General features: G+C 37.0%; 1 protein-coding gene across 6 annotated transcripts in view; it reads left to right on the forward strand.

Moving 5' to 3' along the window:
* The window catches only part of VEZT (vezatin, adherens junctions transmembrane protein), a 70,058-nt gene that overhangs the window by 33,993 nt on the left and 14,732 nt on the right, over positions 1–21,333 (forward strand). For 2 of the 6 annotated variants that reach the window (XM_037068506.1, XM_037068512.1), the window contains exons 3-9: positions 1,423–1,509; positions 7,122–7,294; positions 9,734–10,009; positions 12,672–12,821; positions 15,751–15,898; positions 18,138–18,469; positions 20,763–20,956. In XM_037068506.1, coding sequence (XP_036924401.1) covers positions 1,423–1,509; positions 7,122–7,294; positions 9,734–10,009; positions 12,672–12,821; positions 15,751–15,898; positions 18,138–18,469; positions 20,763–20,956 — 1,360 coding nt within the window. The remainder of the gene's footprint in view (positions 1–1,422; positions 1,510–7,121; positions 7,295–9,733; positions 10,010–12,671; positions 12,822–15,750; positions 15,899–18,137; positions 18,470–20,762; positions 20,957–21,333) is intronic. The other 4 variants (XM_037068507.1, XM_037068508.1, XM_037068509.1 and 1 more) reach the window with 4 other exon arrangements.

Consider the following 21,333-nt stretch of genomic DNA (forward strand, 5'->3'; position numbering starts at 1 on the left):
CCCTCTACTTCTTGCTTTCATTGGCCATTCACGTCCATTCTCCATCTTTGCTGAGCTTCAGATATTTGTTAGATGTTTCCACCTGCCTGTGCTCCAGGAAGCTCAGATTTAACATGTCTTAAAAAAAACATAGCTTCTTTCCTTAGCAGCCCACAAATTTTTTATATATTTCCAAATTACCCACCTTCTTAGTTATCTTAAACTTCCCATCACTCCCACATTGATTCAGCCACAAAATGATATGTCAGTGTCTGTCTCTCTAAAATCCAACCCTAATCGCTACCATTTTTGCTCTCCTAGTGCAGGCCTGGATATTACTTAGCTGGCTGCAGTCACGCCCTGCCAGTGCAGCCTCTGCACGGCTGCCGGTAACTTTTCTAAAATGCTGATTCTTTTTATTGTTTCACTCCTTGCATGAAAACCTGAGGTGGCTCCTCAGAGCCTACAGGATAAAATCTAAACTATGATGGCATGTGAGACCGAAGTTCTTTAAAACCCATCCCAGTGTATCTTTTAACTTTATTGCACTCCCCTTGAGTCTCAACTGTCCGGGACTATGCCACCAGCCCCACAGCATGTTCTTCCGTGGCTCTCTCCTGTAACCCTCCTGTTCCGTTGCCTGAGTGTCCTCACTTCCTCCGTTGTTAAATTTCTACTCATCTGTTAGGGCTTAGTTCCATTGTTCTCTCCCCTTGGCATCTTCTTTTTCCACACTTTTTCAGACTATATATTGGTTCATAATTATTTGTACTATCTCTTCTGTACTAAACTCTTGACAATGACAGTTATGTGTATTCGTCTTTGTTCCCATGCCCCCTTTTCAATACCTGGGATATAGTGATCACTCAGTGAATGTAAATTCCATTTACGGGCTTGTTCAGGTAAAGGTATACCTGAGGTATATCAAATTTTTGAGTGATTCAACAATATGCTTTTTATTTCAATGAGACAGTTTTTCTAAAATTAAATTTTCTTTCTGCCTTAGCATTATGGAATGAAATGTTCTTAATATCTGAGAACTTGGAGAACCCTATGGTTTTCATCTGAAATCCATACCATCATCGTCTTGACATGGATAGTTTACACTGTACCCAAGATAAATGGGCTGCATCAGAATGGTTTCTGACTGCTCATTAAAAATCACATTTTCAGGTCTTATTCCAAACTTACTGGATTTAAATTGTTAGTTTGGAGATTCGGGAATATGTTTCTAACTAAAATAGAATCCAGTTGATTGTGATGTGCAGATAAATTTGGGGACTAATAAGGAGGCTGAGACATACTGACAAAGCATATAACCTGGGTGATTTTTCTCCCTTTTTCTGATAAAAGTTGTGATTAATTAGACATAAATTATTTGACGTTTTTCTGCTGCTTGGGTGTGGTTTAATAATCCTATACTATGTCATTCATCTCCTTCAGCAAGGCATTCTGTTAAAAGTGGCTGAAACCATCAAAAATTGGATTTTTTCTCAGTGCAGTAAGAAAGATGACTTACTTCACAAGTTGGTAAGTGTCCTTTTTACCCTTTTATTTTGTCAGTTTTCAGGGCTCTAGTTTATTAGTGAGAGAATTAACGAATCAGAATTTGTCTCACTACAGATTTGGGCAGTGGTTGATTTTTTATTAGAAATTCTGGGCATTTCTTTAAAAGGAGACTCTCCACATCATTAATTGTTAAATAAAGTTGTTTTTATCACCTAAAAAAAAGAAATTCTTCAATAATTGGAGATCTTTGAATTTGGACTCATTAGTATCATTTCATAGTTCTAAGAGGTTATTAGCTACTTAGAATAAAGTAGTCTAATAGTTGTTGAAACCTTGTATGTTAGGTCACTAATTTCCTGCTGCCATCTTCTTCCTTTGAAAGCTATTTCTCCCAGTAGGGAAGGGAATAGGAATATACCCATTGATGGGATTTTCTCCTATTTTCACTAGGAACTTGACTGTCTCTATCCTTATCCCACATCCAATGATTACAAAGTTTGGGTAAAAAAAAATCAAAAGTGGTTCCTCCCTAATTTATGTATCATTCATCGAACTTCAGATTAATTAATTGTATTAATTTATTTGCCATTCTCTGACAACTTCATATGTAAAATTTGATCTCCTGGGACTGATAAATTACACGATTTTCCAAAGACTTGGAGTAGTCAACATTGAGAGTCTTTGTGATTCTGTAAAGGTTGCCATTTTCCTTCTCTCTGTCGCAGTTTATCTCTGTTTGGCCTCTTGACCCCCCAAGAGGGAGTGGTACTTCACATTTTTATATAGTGTAACAACACAAAATTGAAGTTACAACGTTCGTCTCATGGTTCTCATTGGGAGTGATCAGATTATAAGGAAGCAGGTTTCCAGGATCTGCTGGCCTGTGACCCTGAGATAATAATTATTATTCTCGTAAATTATTATTTATAAAGAAATGCTTATAAAGTGCTTTCACATTTCAATTTGGTAATCTAAATTTCCACCAGGTAAAATGCACCAAACCTTGTAAGGAGAACCTTGTTTGAAATCCTGAGGTTCAGACTGCTCAGTTTGGTTTCAAAATACATAAATGAATTATTCAAGAATGTTCACCTAGTCAGAATTTGCATTCAGATTTCCTGGTTTCAAATCCCAGGCTTTTTACTGAAATGTACTACCTTGTAGTTTGAGTATTACTATGTTTGGACTGACTAAAATTACTATTTCAGCAACCCAAAAGGGCATGTTCTCTGTTCAGGGTTTCATCTTTATAGGCGTGTTGAAAAGGTCAGTAGAGTGTGTTGTCCTCTACGTAGAATTTCCACTCTATCCAAGTGGAGCCGTCCTCATTCTTCAGTGGTACTGGGACTCTGGTAAGGTGTATGGGTCCATATACATTTTTCTGTGGTTCAACCATGGTTTGTATAGTCCTGATCTTTTCCTTCTGGGTTCTTTGTCTCTGGCCACGTGTTTCATGTCATGCGTCACTATAAAGTGCCAGCTTCTATGTGTATCCTTTTGAACTTATATTATGGAGAATTGTTGCAATTAGAACCTAAGAAATAGCGTACTGGTAATGGAACGAGGCATTGCCTGGTTCGCTTCTGGCATAAGATTGCTTGACCTTTCCCCCGGATGTGACATAGTTGAAATTTTGTTAGCTCTACAGCTATTGAACCAGTCCCTCTTTCCTTTACAAAAATACTGGCAATTGCTCCATGATGGCTGAACTACAATAGTACTTTTCTTCTTAAAGATGAAAAAAAATTCCTTCATAGCAACTATGACGATAGTGATATTAGCACTTTAAAGCACTTTTTAGCCTATAAAGGTCTTTCATGTGTTATCTTATTTGACCCTCATTAGCATGAAATAGTATTACATGTTAAAAAGTGTATAAGATCATTGAAGTGTACGACACATGAATAATTCGTTCCCTTTGCCATCCCTAGGGCAAAAATATCAGTCTCTTTATTCTTTACCTGTGCTTTTGTTTCCTTTTCATTCCATCCAGGCAGAAATCTTTTTCTCTATTTAGATCTTTAAAAGATCCCTATTATCCATCATAGCTACCGTATCAAATCCAGTTAATCATGCCTGCATCAAGAGTCTGCATAATTTGCCCTAATCTACCTTTATAGCCTTATCCACCAATATTTCCATCAGCCAACCCAGTCTTCCTTTTCCTTTATTCTGCACCTGTTCTTTTTGTCTTCGTTTGTGCTATTTTATTGTGGTAGAATTCTTTCCATTTTTCTATTATTGGAGTCTTTTCAATAAGCAGTCTAGCTCTCCCCAAGGCCTTTCCCAGAAACCTCAGCCCTTTGATCTCTTATTTTCTGCAACAACCTAGTAGTAATTACCTATGCTATGACCTATACGTTTTTGTATTATATTATATATGCTTCTTTTTGTTATATTTTAATTATTTCATGTGCTCTAACACTACCAGGTAACACATAGTGTTTATTGTGCACCATGCACGCGATATTTTACAAATACTGACTTACCTGTTCTCACAACAACCCTATGAAGCTGGCACTGCTTATTTTTCAGATGAGAAACTGGAACAGAGGGTGGGGTGTAGTAAAGGGTAAAGGAAGCCAAATACATGGTGACAGATGATGAGTTGACTGGATGGTGGGCACACAGTGCAATATACAGACCATGTGTCATAGAAGGGTACCCTGAAAACCTTTGTGACTCTACTGACCAGTGTCATCCCAATAAATTTAATTTTAAAAAAAGGAAACTGGAACAGAGAGGTTATTAGTCTGTTTAAGTTGTGAACCCAGCATATAAACCCAGGAACTATTTAGGTTGTGGTACTCAGACTTGCTGAGGGTGAAGCAAAGTTCACATAGTGCACCTCCCTGCAGCACACAGCGCCCAGCTGTTCAGATGATATCTGCTAATATTTAAGTCCATCAGAATCGGTGCCTTTTGAATTTCATGTGTTTGAGTCCCGGACCTGAATCCAAACAGGTCTATTGTAGCATGTTTCTTAATTTAGCAAGTATTTATTTCCCCAGAGTTTTCACTGCCATATTGCAACACAGTTTCCATATTTTCTGCAGTTCTTATTTTTATAATTAAAGGGTAATAGTTTATAATTTATCTTTAAGAAAAATTTTATTCATTAATCTTGTCCAATTTTACAGCTATAATTATCAGAATATAGTTCAAATTCTTCCTTTGTAGAGGCAATCTAATAACTAAGATAATATTTTGTTATTTGGAGTGTCTTGGTACCTTTTAAGTTAATTTGCTTGTGTAGATCCCTGTAGGTTATTAGTTTATCACACTCTTGAATCAGATATTCCCAAGGCTATTAATACTGTGTCAGAGCACATTGGTTTTGGGGACACATTATCCCAATTTTGGAGGTAGGTCTTTGCCCGGGAATAGGGTAGAAGTAGGTGAGTTCCTGATTAAGCAGCGTGTCTGAAAGAGCTTCTGTGAAGAGGGAGTGCTCCCACTGTGTCAATAGCTTTTCTCCTCTGTATGAGCCTTAGCCTTCACTTAGTAAGGCTTCCTTCAGCTTACCAGTGTATAGGTATACAGAGGTCTCATAAAAGGTGTGATTTAAAGCATTTGTTTAAAAAAAGCTTAATTTTTTAATACTGTATTTGAATGTGTCATGTCTGATTGGGGATTCCAAACCAAAGAGACCAATATGTGAGGTTTATTTCAAAGATTTCTTGAAAATTGGCCATGTTTCACTTCCTGCCCCTGTTGCCTCCCTCCCCCCACCCTCCTCCCCCCACAAAGGTAGTATAAAGTGAGTTGTGCTGCTCTCTCTTTATGAAAGTGGGGTGGGACATCAAACAATTAAGTGATTTCTAATGTTAGAATCAGGATTGTAAGAAGAAGGAGGCAAGAGTTCAAACATGAAACGTAAAAGTGCTGCTGAGCCCGTGCAGAAGGTGGACTCTCACCAGTAGAAGATGAGAAAGCCGCATCAGGCTAAAAGGAAAACGAGCATTCCATGGAAACAATGTTACTGTTTTAGATTAGGGGAAATGAATACATAAATATCCTAGTTGGATAGGCCTAATATTAAAAACATTCTTTTTCCTCTCTAACAGTGCTGTGTAACCTGCAATCAAGTTTGTTATATAGAGCACTGTATTCCTACCAAGTCCCCATTATGAGCAGCTAGGGCTGGACTCTGTGGCGTGAGAATGATTAACTAAGAAGTGCAAACCACTGCGTTCAAATTCTAGACCTTCCTCTTTTAATTGTTAATGACTTTGTCCTTTAAAAGTTCTCTTCATTTTTATCTTATAGTAGGATCAGTCTATTCCTAAATTTAATACAAGAATAAAACCTTAAATTTTGTGGTGGAGCAGAATATATACAATGAAGCAAAAATCAACTACCAGAGACTTAGGCTTTGAAATTAGACTTCTGGAAAATTAGTTAATTTCTTTGGGCTTCATTGTTCTCCTCTTAAAGAAGAGAGAAAAGGATGATATCGTTACATCACAGGGTTACTGTGAGAATTAACCTGTTCACTTTAACATTGCTACCTCGTCTCTTACCTCTCTACCACGTACACTCTGCATAAAGCTAATATCAATGACTTGCAGTTCTAGCAAAGCTTTTATTCTGTCTCATCTGACTCTTCCAACTCCTACATCTGGTCAGTTGTTGTTCCTGCTTTAAGACTCAGCTCAGGCATTACCTCTTTTACTTTCTCTGACTTCATTGCAAGTTTTGGTCCCTCTATGGCATTATCATAATATCCTTGGAATACCTAAGTGCCCCTCTCTGTTTGCTTTTTGATCCTCCATTAAACTATGAACTCTATAAGAGTAGAGACTTGTATGTCTTGTTCATTTTTCTGTGTGTCTTGGTGGCAAACATGGTGCCAGGTATGTATAAGATTATTTCTTGGGCCCTGGCTGGTGTAGCTCAGTGGATTGAGCGCAAGCCTGCAAACCAGACGATCGCAGTTCGAGTCCCCGTCAGGGCACGTACCTGGGTTGCAGGCCAGTTCCCAGCAGGGGACTCATGAGAGGCAACCATACATTGATATTTCTCTCCTTCTCTCCTTCCCTTCCCCTCTAAAGATAAATAAATAAAATCTTTTAAAAAAAGATTATTTCTTGGTAGATATATATAGAAGGAAAAGAGGAAGAAATGAGCTGATACATGTGAAAGCATTTTGCAAACTATAAATGCCATGCACATGTTAGTGTGGTTTTACATTACATTCCTTAATGGTGTATTTTTAATATCCAAATGTTCATTTTTAGAAGGCCTTGATCCTGCTGGCTATACTGTTACAGCATCCAGGGACAGCATTTTATGTTACCAAATTATATTTTCCATGTGTGTTCCAGCAATTTAATTATTTGGGGTTAAAGAGACATTTATTAATCTATAGTTACTTAACATATTTTATTAAAAACTTACTTTACATCTGGTGGCTCAATAATTTCCACCTCGATTTTTATTGTTCCACATTTACAGTGGGCGGGGGGAACCATACATTATATGCAAGATAGATTGGATCGTTGTTTCTTCTTCTTCTTGGAGTTTATACTAAAAGTAAACACCTCTAAATTTTATTAGCACTTTAGTAACTTAGCATTTAATGCAAAATTATATATGCATCAATACGTCTCTTCTGGTCTCTTAATGGCAAGGATATTGGATTCCGACTCGACTCACTACATACCATCCTGCAACAGGAAGTCCTGTTACAAGAGGATGTGGAGCTGATTGAGCTACTTGATCCCGGTATCCTGTCTGCAGGGCAACCTCAACAGGAAAATGGACACCTTCCAACGCTTCGCTCTCTGGCAACCCCTAATATTTGGTACTGTCCAGAAAACATCTATCCTTTGCTTATGTATAGAGCATTCAGAGGAAAGCCATCATCTTGCTCCCCATTGTAAAGGCATTATAAACATTCCATACACTGTAGCATTGTAGCTAATTATTTGTGAGGTTTTTTTAAAAGTACCTTTCTAAAGTAAATCCTATTTAAAGTGAAGCTGAAAAAAAAATCTATTTTCAAATCAGTATAATTAGTTCTGAATTTTAACAGCCCCAAAACAGGTATGACATGTACAACAGGAACCTTTCTTACCCATATACTTGTGCACACGTGTGCATGTAGGCCTAGCCAGTTCTTTGTTTCTTTACAATTAGTAGATTATATCATAATTACGTTGTAGAGACAAGGGTAGGATAGGACGTGGAGGTACAACAATCACCTCTTGCTTTGTTAGCTAAGAGATCACAGGGTACATGGTCTAATGATTTACCTATCCTGGAACTTTTCAACAACTTCAAATATTTGCATGTAGTAAGTCCAAGGATAATCCATTTAAAAAAAAGAATGGTAAAAAGGGATTATATATACATAGAACTATTAATGTCCTTTTCCTGTTAAAGTATCAGTTTATTAAACGAGCTAAATCATTGCTTAAACTATTCCAGGCTATACAGGCAATTACATTCATTGGCCTCAGTGTTCTGAGTTCATCTGTCACACTGACAACTGCTTCTTATTCTAACATAGCAAAGTATGATGTTTTCCAAACGTGTTTCACTCACATATCATCATGATGAAGTAAAGCATCTTTTCCTTTAAAAATATAAGAACTTAGGGGCTGCTAAAAGGAACCATAGGTTTTCAGAATTTTTACACCTTTAAAGTTTTCTTTAGCCACAGTTGTAATTAAGCAACTATGAGGCCTGTAAATAATTGTAGACTGCCCTGGCTGGTGTAGTTCAGTGGATTGAGCATAGAGGCCTGTGAAGCAAAGGGTCACTGGTTCAATTCCGAGTCAGGGCACATGCCTGGGTTGTAGGCCGGGTCCCCAGTAGGGGGCACATGAGAGGCAACCACACATTGATGTTTCTCTCCCTCTTTCTCCTTCCCTTCCCTTCTCTCTAAAAATAAATAAATAAAATATTTTTAAAAATTAATTGTAGACTTTTCTGTTAAGACATTCAAGTAGATGATGAGAGTTTATTCTAAAAGTACAGGATACCATGGTGAATTAGGGCAGGCAGATATTTATTAAGAAGCACTTTTATATGTGACTTTTTTTGTAGTTTGACTGTATTGTTATTTTTCAAACACATCTCTACATTCACCTTTTCTAATGCATACATCTCTTCATCAAAGTCCTCATTGCTTGAAAGATGTGTTTTAATCTATAGATTTGTAATTGACCTAAGTAAAAATATTTTATACACATTTTTACTGCAGTTAAAGCAGTGTCAAAGTGTAAACCTTGTCCATATTATGGTCTACAGTATATGTATTCCATAATTGTGACAATGTAAAATTAGATGGCTTTATACAAAATAATTACTCATCAAGTATATATTATTTCTAATTGGAAAAATGCTTATATTTTCTTGAGATACTATATATCTGTTCAAATAATTAAAGTCTGATTTTAGAGAAAAGGAACTCTATAGTTGAATATTAATAAAGTATTTTAATATTAAAATCAGTAAAAAATTAAGCTATTTTTACTTTTAAATTTGTAAAATTGGATTTTTAAATCTATAATTTATTTTAGATTAAAGAGTCCATGTCTTTTAAAAATAAAAAGTTTGGATTTAGAGGTTGTTATGCTAAGTGAAATAAGTCAGAGAGAGACAAATACAATATGATTTACAAGTGGAATCTAAAAATCAGAATAAACAAACAAAACAGAAATGGACTCAGGTACAGAGAACAAATTGATGGTTACCAGGTGGTAGGGGTTTTGGGGGACTGGGTGAAAAAGGTGAAGGGATTAATAAATTCAGATTGGTAGTTACAAAACAGTCATGGGGATGTAAAGTTACAGCATAGGGAATATAGTCAATAATCTTGTAATAATTATTTACCTGCCAGGTGGGTACTTGAATTATTGGGGGGAATCACTTCATAAATTATGTAATTGTCTATGCTGTGCACGATATTATTATTAGTATAAAATAATATCGAATGTCAACTGTAATTGAAAAGATTTTTAAAGACAAATGTTTTAATTCATGTCAGAAGGCACCTATTTCTCATGTCCTTTAACTTAAACTTATTAGCTCAGATTTTAATATCTAAAGACTATTGTCTAGTTGCTGGATATTTGTACACTATTCCACACGAATTTTTTAAATGTCATATTTTTTAAGGTATATGTTACAAAGAAGCTAGCATTTTATCTATTTTAGTAAACCTAATTTATTGATAAGGTAACTCACCTTTCTCTAGTCTGATGGGTATTATTTTTTGGTTTCTCTGTTGTTATAGGGATGTGTCAATGCTGTTTGCGCTCATTAGTTTGCTTATTATGCTTCCCACTTGGTGGATTGTATCTACCTGGCTAGTATGGGGAGTGATTCTATTTGCTTATCTGACCATGAGAGCTTCGAGATTGTGGAGGACAGCCAAAGTACAAGTAAGCCTAAGAAAACACAGTGTCCGTTTGGAAGACACGGCAACAAATAGCCGAGCTTTTACTAACCTTGTGAGGAAAGCTTTACGTCTCATTCAAGAAACCGAAGTCATTTCCAGAGGATTTACACTGTGAGTTCATTTTTTATTTTATTTTTAAAAATTATTTTTACTACATAGTTAATTTAGAATATTTATTACCTATTTTTGTTTCTGTGTTGCATCTATAGAAAAAAGTGGATTTCTCTTTAGCACTTACTAAAGTTAACTGGTCAGTGAAGGAATAAATACATGCTAGATTTAATATGTAGTATGATTGTGCTTATCTACTTTGAGAAACCAAAGTGCTTTGAGAATCATAATTATTTTTATATTATCATATAATTATATGAGCTAATGTAGCAAGAGAGCCTGCCATTAAACCCAGCATGTTACCCAATAAATGCTGATTTCCTTTACTCCTTTGTGTCAGATGCTCTTTCTTCAGTTTAATTGATAAATGTATCTAATATGAATTCATTTTGAAAACTCTTGCCATGTGTTAATAATATTCTTTAGGTAAATGTTAGCAGATATTATGGCATGGGTACTCTCAAAATATCATGCAAATAATAATGTTTCACACTCCCATGGTGCTCTGTATTAGTACTGAAATTAATTATCTGCCAGTCTAGCTGTAGGTATATTAAGCTGCAGGTCATACAGGCTATTTACTCTATTGTTAAAGAGAAATTATAAGTACTGAGCACCAGGTATGTTCCATGTACTGTGCCAAGCAATTTTGCATACGGCCATACCATCAGGCTCTAAAGCAAGTTTCTAGTACGGCTGGCTGGCTGCTAACGGCTAACAAAGACTCCTTTGTATTGTAGTATATTTAATATTATATCATATATAACCTTTGCAGTCTATAGGTGGGAGAAAGTAAGTATGTGGTGAAGATAATTGCTGTCAATTGTAGTTGTATCTGGAAGATCATGAGAAGGAGGAGCAGAAGAACCTTTGGTATTCATCACATCTTTTACTGGGCCCTGCTCTGCCTTAGTACTGAAATAATCTTGACATAAAAGCTGTATCTGAAAATCATGAAACAGCGAAGTGGAAGACTCTCCAGTAGTCATCTCATTCTTCATTGTCATGTTCTGAAACAGTATTTTAAACAATCCCAAGGCATGAAATAAATTTATTACTAATCTTTCTGTTCAGTTCAAATGGAACATCCTTGGTATCTGTTAATTTTTGTCCTTCCATTCATAGTAGATACTAAGCTGTTTGACTGTCAAGTTTTAAAAGTTAAAAATCCACGAAGAGTAAGAGCTGCTTTTCATTCTTGACTTGCACAGTGCCTTACTGAGAGGACTGACTGGCTTAAGCAAAGAGCTGTGTGTTCAGTTAAAACTTAGGCATGTATAGAGGATTCTCTGCCTTCTGTTATTCTCCACCTTTTACCCATATGTATTGAATAGGCATGAAAAGGTAAAATGGGTCAGTTAGACATGATTTACCTCCAGATTATGATTTATGTCCATCCAGATGCAGACAGGCAGAAGAAATGTTGGGGGGAGAATGTGCTTCGCTTGTCTTCATCTAACAGTAATTGATTGAAAAAATTACGAGCAATAATAGATCTTGAATCCTAATATTTTTAGTTTTTAAAACTCATTTAGTAAGTAAAATGCTGTATAAACAATAATGTCATATGTTGAAAAAAATTAGTGCTATTTTGTTCTGCTTCAGTTTGTCCTCTATAGCAAATAATTTTACCTGTTGCATCAGTGTTTTATTTCAAAATAAGCCTATCGGTCATTGTCCTTTTTTTAAAATAGATTTTTAATGCCTGAACATATTTTAATTTGGTTTAACATTTTTAAAGTTTTGAGCTGGATGTCTTGTCTTACATTCTGTGGGTATAGTGTGAGAAATTTATAAATTCCAATATTTTGTTTTGCTATTGGGACACGTTACGGCTTAGGTGGGAAAAAACATTCTCCAAAAACTATGTAATATGTAATGATTCATAGTTTCATGTATCAAAGCATAATGTGTTCTGTGTCGTTGTTGCAAATAGGTGCTCCCCCTGTATTGTTTGGAAAGTGCTATGCAGTGTGCTTCCTCTTGAACAGTTTTGAGAGTAGCTATGCTCCTACATAGTAACCCTCACTCTGCCTTTCTACTTGCATTCCCCTGTTGGCCACTGGTCCTGTTATGTCTCTGCGTCCCCTACTTCATTTTGAGTAGGTAAGTGCCAGTGGCAGCAGGTGGGTAAGTCATTTTACCCTACTTTTATGAATGTACAGAAAGCACTTCTGTATAGTATTTGATTGTTCTGTACAAGTGGCCCAAAATATGATCGCTGAACATATGTGAATGCATATTAAGAATGTGAAAGTGTTTATGATAAGGCTTTCATACTGTAAATAAAGGTTTTAAAAACTAAATGTAAAATAGTACCACTTTGGTATATTTTATCAGATAGAGTGTCTATATAAAAAAGTTGTCATTTTTACATAAATACTCTTACATTTCTACTATATTTCAACCACAATTCTTTGTTTCCCCGTGTTAGAGGAAGCCTTTATAGTTTAAGATTTTAATTTTTCATTTATCTTTCTCTGGTGGCTATAACTGTATCAGGGAAATGCCTATTTATGAGACCTGAGTGTGATTACTTATAATCATTTTCTAATGAAAATTGTGGAAAAGGAATTTTTTTTCTAAACTTAATAGAATTATGGATTTAAGAAACAAAAACTTTAGGACACCTGTACAGTCGTATCACATTTTACTTTTCAAGTTTGCTTGACAGGGTCAGTGCTGCTTGCCCATTTAATAAAGCTGGACAGCATCCCAGTCAGCATCTCATCGGTCTTCGGAAAGCTGTCTACAGAACTGTGAGAGCCAACTTTCAAGCAGCAAGGATTGCTACCCTATATATGTTGAAAAAATATCCTTTTTTTTTTTTGTCTAAAAGTAAGAAAAAGAAATGTGTCCAGATTCCTGAATATACATCTTATAGTTGCATCCTGTAAAAGTTATATATAAACTGAGATTGCCTGTTTTAAAGCCAATTTCCAGCATTACTTCTATTTTAATACTGGAAATGCATTCCAGGGGGAATGACAATAACAGACAGGAAGGTAGTCCTTCTGCCATCATGTGCCTCGTTTTTAACAAGGAAAATACTGGAAGTCCCTCCCTTTACTGGTCCACAGAATAAAGTCTGGCTTTGCTGGGTCTGACATTTTTTAAATGACTGAACATGGCCAATTTGTGTCATGACATGGAAAGAAAACTGGCAACAGGAAATCCTTCCCCTTTCAGAAAACAGAGGCTCTAGAGTCAGATCAGCTACATTTACATTTTGGCTGTATCCGTTGCTGCCTAGGAGACCGTAAACAAGTTTCTTAACTCTCTGTACTTTGCTTTATTCATTTTTAAAACGGCAATACTAACATAGTCTTTTTGACTTTTTGTTGACATCAAATGAGTTAGTACATATAAAGTCTTAGATAGTGTCTGGCACTCAAAGTTTACATAATAGTATCAGTCACTTAAATTTACTAAATCAAAAAATTAGTTGTTAGGAAATAAAGGTATACAAGATCTTTATTTTAATTAAAATTCATAAATAAAGTATGAGTAGATGGAATATAAAGACTGCTTTACATCTTCTGTATGCTGGATACTCTAGCACTGTGCATACATACACGTATATTCACCGTACCATACTACCTGTTTGGAAATTGAGAGAAAGCATTTCCATTTTCATAAAGAACTTACCTAAATACCTGCCTATTATGAGCTAGAGAAACCGAGGAAAAACTTGTACTATTTATTTAATTTTAAAGACTTGAGTGTAGTCAGTAGGTAAGTCAGTGTTCACAATACAGTGTAAGTGCCCAGGGTACCTTCCAACATAGCAGGACAATGTGCTAGGCCTGTGGGGTCAGAGAGGGCTGTTAGTGAAGTGACACCTGAGCTGACCCTCAGGGAAGTAGTAGGAGTTGGCCTGAAGATGGCGAGAGTCTGCATTCCAAGGAGAAGGAACCAAAAATATGGAAATAGAAATTATGGTACTGTGGCATGTGAACTGCAAGCAGGTATTCATTTGGTGAACATTTATTGAGTATGAGCTCAGTACTCACCGATGTGCTAGCACTGATACACGGTGGTGAACATAATAAACATAGTTCCTGCTTCAGGAGCTTAGAGTTTCGTGAGAGGCAGGAGAGCAAGAAGGGCTAGCCCAACAAAGCTCTCAAATTGTGTAAGTTCTCTGTGCCAGTCGTTTATCTAGACACGGCGCCTAGCAGTGAACAAGGCAGACGTGATACCTGTTATCATGGCACTGGCCTTTTGGTGGATGAGGTAATGAATAAAAAGTGGGCAGATAAGATTTTCAGATATTTGCTATAAAGAAGTAAAACTACTCAATGGAATAAGATAGTGATGGGTGGGTTGATGCTTTTGGTTAGACGGTGGGGTAGGCCTCTCTGAGGAGCCAACATTCAAACTGAGGCTGAATGAGGAGAAAGACTATGTTCCAGTGAGATGGACCAGCAACTATAGAGACCTTGTGGCAGGAGTAACTTGGGCATGACTGGAGTGCGGGAAGAAGACCACTGTGACTGGAGCACGGTGAGCTGGGAGGAGGTGAGATGCAGTAGGGCAGGGGCCAGATCAGATTCTCCACATAGGAAACCCTAAGAAATTAGAAGTAAATGAATCCACCAACTGTTTCTTTGAAAAGACCAAAAAGATACATGAAATCTTCGCATGCCTGATCAAAATAAAGAGTGGAAATATATAAGATTAGGAGTGAGAATAGGCCTATAACCATACATACAAAAATTAAAGTAATTATAAGGGCATAGTATATGGAACTTTGTGGCTGCAACTTTGAAAATGTAGAGGGAAATGAATCATTTCTAATCAAAAGACAAATCTAAAAGAATTGAAAAACTGAAGAGATTAGACATGGGGTTTTAAAAAATAATACTCCCTTTAAAAAAGAAAACACTTGGTTATAAGTTAACAAGGGGAAATATGCAGCTATAAAACATGATAAAGTTCTTGATGCACTACTATGGAATGATGTCCAAATTATATTGTTAAATGAAAAAAAGCAAAGTGCAGAGAGCAGTGGTTATACTACCCTTCCATTTGTGTATAGAAGGGAGTATGTATATATGTGTATGGGGAGATAAATGTGTGTATGTGTATATGTACATACATATTTCTACATACACACTTATATTAAGATTTGCTTTTACATGTGTATGTATGTGTGTATGTATAACATCTTGAAGGATACACAGATACTGGTAACAGGGATTGCCTTTATCTTTGGGTAGGGGGACTAGGTGACTAGAACAGGGGTAGAAAGTAGTAGAGGAAAGCAAACAGAAGCAGTAGCCTGTGTCAGACAACCTAGCTAGAACAGGCGTGGTGTTACTCACGTCGGCAGTCTATGCACTTGGAGATGCAGGTCAGCTAGCGGTGTCCTGCAGCACTCAGACTGGGAGGAAAGGGAAGTACGTACTGTAGGGTAGTGAGTGCCTGAGCCATGATACAGTGAAGTGCACAGTGCAATACAGTTTCAAAAGGTATCAAAAATAACTGAAATTAGCCCCTTAGCAATTGCGAATAACCGAATTTCTAATACTTTCCATGTGAAAATATTTTATTCACAAGGATCCTGTAAAATATCTGAGGTATGTTAATATATTGGATTTTAAGATTAGTTTCTTTTCAAATGATGTAAATGTCCTCCAGTCAAAGTTCAGAACAAAGAATAGGAAAGGTAATGCTGGGCAGTTTTAAGGTACCCTTTATGCTTTAATGAAAAGTTGATTGCCTTAACCTAATTTAACCTACCCCCTGAACTCTGAGAGTGACAATGTAACCAACTACATCTGTGTGGTGCCTTTTAAGGAGCTGGGCCTTGGACTCAGTGAAGAGCAGATTTCAGAGGAGGAAGCACATAACCTTACGGATGGCTTCAGCCTGCCGGCACTGAAGGTGATCCACTGGAGGAAGGGAGGGAGGGGCTGGGGAAAGACAGATGCTCCCGATTGTGCCTGCGCTTTCTGCACACACGTGGCGCACCTGTTCTCTCTCATCGATCCTGCGTACTATTGCTATAATGGCCTTACTGATGTTTTTGAAGCTGCCTGTAAAAGCTTAGTATATTATAAATGTTGGGTAAGAAGATCCTTATAGTTTGATATCAAAATACTTAAAATTCTTAATGTAAGCATCAATTAAAGTTTGGCAATAAGTGAGTTTAATAGGGAGCCAATATGGATGAATGAATGATTTTATCTACTAGCCATTTGTTTCAACAAAACATGAGTAAAGAAGTTTGAAGATCTACATCTTCCCTTTGGTAAATGTCCATAGTTCTTGTTTAGAACAAGAATTTTTTTCATATATTAAAAGGCACATCAAAGGATACATTTGGCCCAGGTTAGTGTGGCTCAGTTGGAGCATCCCATAAGCTGAAGGTCATGGGTTTAATTCCCAGTCAGGGCCCATGCCTAGGTTGGGAGCTTGGTCCCGGTTGGGACACGTATGAGAGGCAACCAGTCAGTGTTCTCCCTCACACTGATGTTTCTCTCCCTCTCTAAAATCAATAAGCATGTCCTTGGGTGAGGATAAAAAAAGAGAGATTTTGTCAGTTCTACTTTCACAATATATACAGAGTCCAAGTACTGCTCACCTCTTACCACTAACCACTGTGGTATAACCTGCCGTTAACTCCATTTGAATTATCACAGTAACTTCCTAATGGGTCTCCACTTCTCTCACCTCCCTGTCTTCTCTCAACACAGCAGCCAGAATGAGCTCATTAAAGCATAATTCAGATCATATAACTCTGTATTCAAAACCTTTCAGTTGCTCTCCATTTCTGTTAAGAGTAAAAGCCAGAGTTACTTTAGTGACTTCATCACTTACCACACTCCTCTTCAGCCACACTGACTTTCTTGTTCCTCAGATGTGCCAAGTACACTGCTACTAAAAAACTTTGCAATAAACCTCCTGCTCCCTGCAATTCTCTTCCCAGTTGATAGTCTTATGGCTCAGTTTTGGGTCAGACTTTTCCAGAGCCCTTCCTGACCACCTCTCCCCCTCCCTCTCTTTCCCCTGTGTATGCACACGGAAATACATACTTGCTGTTCCCTGTCTCTGCGGTTTTTTTCCCCACAGCCGATAAGCAAAGAAACAATGTCTTTTACTTGTTATTACCTACTGTACCCTTACTTGAATATAAGCTCCAACAGGACAGGGATTTTTTTTCTCTTTTGTTCTCTACTGTATTGTCAGCACCTAGAACAGTTCTGGTACATCATAGGTGTTCAGAAATGCTTGCAGAATGAATAAAGGAAATCATTATAATCATAATATTTAATGGTTAATAAGACTTATGAGGTAAGCTTATTGATATTCCAAAATTCCTAGGTGAGTTGGTCTTTAGCAATTTTGAAATTTGACCTTGCTTATTTTTTTAAAAATAAATCAATGGTAAATTAGTTTTACATTAAATTATCATAATACTCAGTTAATAAAACAGTCTAAAAATGTCTACTTTCTTAGCTGTGAAAAATTGGACTCAAAATCAGTTCAGTCCTTTTTGTAGTACGCTAACTCTCGTTCCTACTAGATTGCTTCCTCGTGTTTGCTTGCTTGTTTGTATTGGAGCTCTTGTCCTCCTCCTGAACAGGACTCTATCTGGAGAAATCCTCTGCTGCCTGAACTCAGGGCATGTCTCTCAAGAATGGGTTTTATAGTTTCTCATGCCAGACATTTCTAGGTATGAACACCCTGGAACTGATTTTTATGTTATTTCTCAACTGTTTCCTAGCCAAAATAGTGATGTCATTTTGAACCCCAAACTCTGGACCCATCGACACGTGTTTCTTTGGACTTTACGTAGGTTTATTATTCCTTCTGTCTTTTTTATTGTGTAAAATTTTTATAAATAATTCATCAACATTTACTTCTAATAGGTGTGTCTCGTTCCATCAACACTTCCCTTCTAGGTTAGATATGTACCAAATTATATACTAGTGTTTCCTGCTACATTGGGATCATGAGTTCCCAGGTGTCCTGACTGCATAATTTGATAGAAAATTCTCATCTAATCTTAGAGTTAATTCAGGTTCAGCTATATTCATTACTTAGGATAAAGTGGAAAATGCAAAGTTTGTTTTGAAAGTTGGCAAATATTTTTTATTGATCTAGTTCTTTCTTCTTTTAGGTTTTGTTCCAACTCTGGGTGGCACAGAGTTCAGAGTTCTTCAGACGGTTAGCTCTGTTACTTTCTACAACTAATGCACCTCCTGGACCCTTACTTACTTCAGCACTTTTGCCTCATCGTATTTTATCTGATGTGACTCAGGGTCTACCTCGTGTTCATTCTGCCTGCTTGGAAGAGCTTAAGCGCAGCTATGAGTTCTATCGGTACTTTGAAACTCAGCACCAGTCAGTACCCCAACGTTTATCCAAAACTCAGCAGAAGTCAAGAGAACTGAATAATGTTCACACAGCTGTACGCAGCTTGCAGCTCCATCTGAAAGCATTACTGAATGAGTAAGTTTAGAAGCTATATAAGGAAATGTCCCCATGATTAGCAAGCTTCATTCTTATGCCATTGTGGTTGTTGGCTTGTGTCCTAGCTAGAAAGAAGAAGCAAAATTGAGACATGCAGCATGAAGGATGGTTTATAGCTACACATATAGCAGAGAAACGTGATATGTAAGTACTATATTGGGGGAGTCATTTATAGTTTTAAAAGTCATTGTTATATATAGTTGTAGAATAGTACATTGCTATTTTTCTAAAGAAATTCAGCAGAATTTGAACATTTTCCTATAGCAAAGGACAAGGTTTTTGGACCTGATTGGACTAAGACGGAGGATGCATATTTGTTGATCTTCTATTCTGCATGGTGTTGCTGGTACTCTGTGTTGGTAAAATGTAGGGTACAGTCATTTTGGTGAAATTTTTCTCTAACAGAGTCTTGTAGTATAGGACTGGGTCAGATGGATGGCTGGGTTCATGTTGTGTTGATAATCAGGAAGGTCATAAGAATTTAATGGATTTTTATGATTGTAGGTAGTGTACTTGACCCTGGATACCAGGCAAAAAGTGGAAGGGAGAGGGTAACAATCAGTTTTATAAGATAAAATGGGTCGAAAGGGCTTGAAGTCTCAGTAAAATCAAACGGCTAGTTTACTGGAGTAAAGAAGGAGGCGGCTTACAGAGAGAGATAGGAAATTAAGGTCATAAAGACATTTTGAGAAGATAAGCTTTTTCCCATCAGTTCAAGCTCTGGCATTAGGTATATAAGGCTGATGTCAAGGTTAGGGCACAAGTTAAAATTAAGAGACTCTGAGGCAAGGATGTTCCCGTGGTCTGTGGCTGCTGTTCTAAGAGAGCAGGTGAATGCCACAGGGAATGTGGCCGGTCAGGCGGTCTCAACGTGAGTGGGTGGCAAAGGTTGGACTATCATGAGAGGAGAGCCAGATTTCAGTGGAAAGGTTTTTGAGGTAAAGCCAGAGTCTCCAAAGAATTAATTTTTGACAGTAGAACCAGAAATATACAAGGCATTAAGGAATTCATTATGAGAGAAGATAGCTCTGGGAAGAAGGAATATCGCGCTGGGCAGACATGCAGGTGAAAAGGAAGGGCTTTGCTCCTTTGTAAGAGAATGTAGGATTATGGTGGGAAGTATATTTCCTGTTTTAAAATGAAGTATTCTGTGCTACCTTTCAAAATATTGTAACTGGAGAGTGTACCAGTAATTACCGTATCTGATTTGTGCGTGTTCCGTAGTGCTGCTACACGCAACTTTTAAAGGTCTTCTCTAAAACTGTTGTTTCACTCCTTTGCTATTGTCTCCTTTGCTTTTCTCTCTCTCACTTTCCTACATGAAGACATTAACCCTTAACTGTTCTTCCTCTTCCAGAGTGCTCACTGCTAGATTGTTTCTGAGGCATATACTTGCTTTCTCACTTAACCAAAAATCTTAACTGGATTCAGAGTATAGCAGCTTAGACTGAAGTCTATAAAAAACATTCTGCAGAAAGGGTTTGCCATAACTGACTGCCTTTTTTGTCTTTATATCTCACTCCTTTTCCTTCAATGCAGCCAAAATGTATAAGTTGCCTTTCCTTTTATTCCATCTAAAGTGACCTTCCTCATCTTTGTACATGCTCAAATTTTATCCATTCCTCAATACTACCTCCAAAGTACCTCTTCCTTAGCCATTCCCTATCGGTACCCATTGCTGGTAGCAACGCCCCCTCTTCTGAGTTCGTACAACACTGTCTTTTTGTCTCTATAGTATTACACTTCTGCGCCTGGGTTCAACCCAGCTTTACAGTTTACCAGCTGTGTGACTCTGAGCCAGTTTCTTCAGCTCTCTGGCCCTAATTCCTCATCTGTAAAGTAGAAATAAAATGCTAGTTGTAACTTTCCATGATATTGTATTATATTTCTATATGTGTATAATTTCTGTGGTTCAGTTACAAGTTTCTCAGAAGTAGAAAAGAGTTTTCTACTACTTGGGTTTGACGTGTCCCTTCAGTTCACACCTAGTATGTATATAAGCACTCTTTGTTGAATAAATATACAATACTGCTCATAAGCTTTTTAAAAAGTGTGGTAAAATACACATAACATCAGATTTACCACTTAACCATGTTTAAGCATATGGTTCAGCAGCATTAAGTATATTCATGTTATTATACAATTATCACCACCTTCCATCTCCACAACTTTTTTCAGCTTATAAGCTTATTTTCTTAAATAAGCCTTGAAAATTATAAATTTTCCATTTTATATCTTAGAAATGGTGAAACTATTTTTCTTTATTACTCAGGGTAATAATTCTTGAAGATGAACTTGAAAAGCTTGTTTGTACTAAGGAAACACAAGAACTAGTGTCAGAAACTTATCAAATCTTGGAACAGAAATTAAGGCTGATTCAGCCCCATGTTCAAGCAAGCAACAATTGCTGGGAAGAGGCCATTTCTCAAGTGGACAGACTGCTACGAAGAAATACAGATAGAAAAGGTACCTATGAGAGACTTCTTATGTAGATTCTGCTCCAGTATGATTTAATTGGGTATATTTCTTGTCACTGTGATGGAACTGACTTGACAAAACTTCTTAGTTTACGGAAAAGTGGAACTTATATATACAATTGACACTGAATATAAAGACGATTGCAGTTTGATTCCCCATCAGGGCACATGCCTGGGTTGCGGGCCAGTTCCCAGCAGGGGAGGAACAAGACGCAACCATACATTGATATTTCTCTCCCTCTCTTCTTCCCTTCCCCTCTAAAGATAAATAAATAAAATCTTTTAAAAAAAACCTTAAATGAAGGGATAGATATTAATAGTATTATTCATGATGAGAGAACTTCTAGAATCTCTTTTCCAGTTAGG

Source organism: Sturnira hondurensis, unplaced genomic scaffold, assembly GCF_014824575.4.
Source record: "Sturnira hondurensis isolate 20B ecotype Veracruz unplaced genomic scaffold, ASM1482457v3 Scaffold0017436, whole genome shotgun sequence".
Classification (NCBI taxonomy): Eukaryota; Metazoa; Chordata; class Mammalia; order Chiroptera; family Phyllostomidae; genus Sturnira; species Sturnira hondurensis.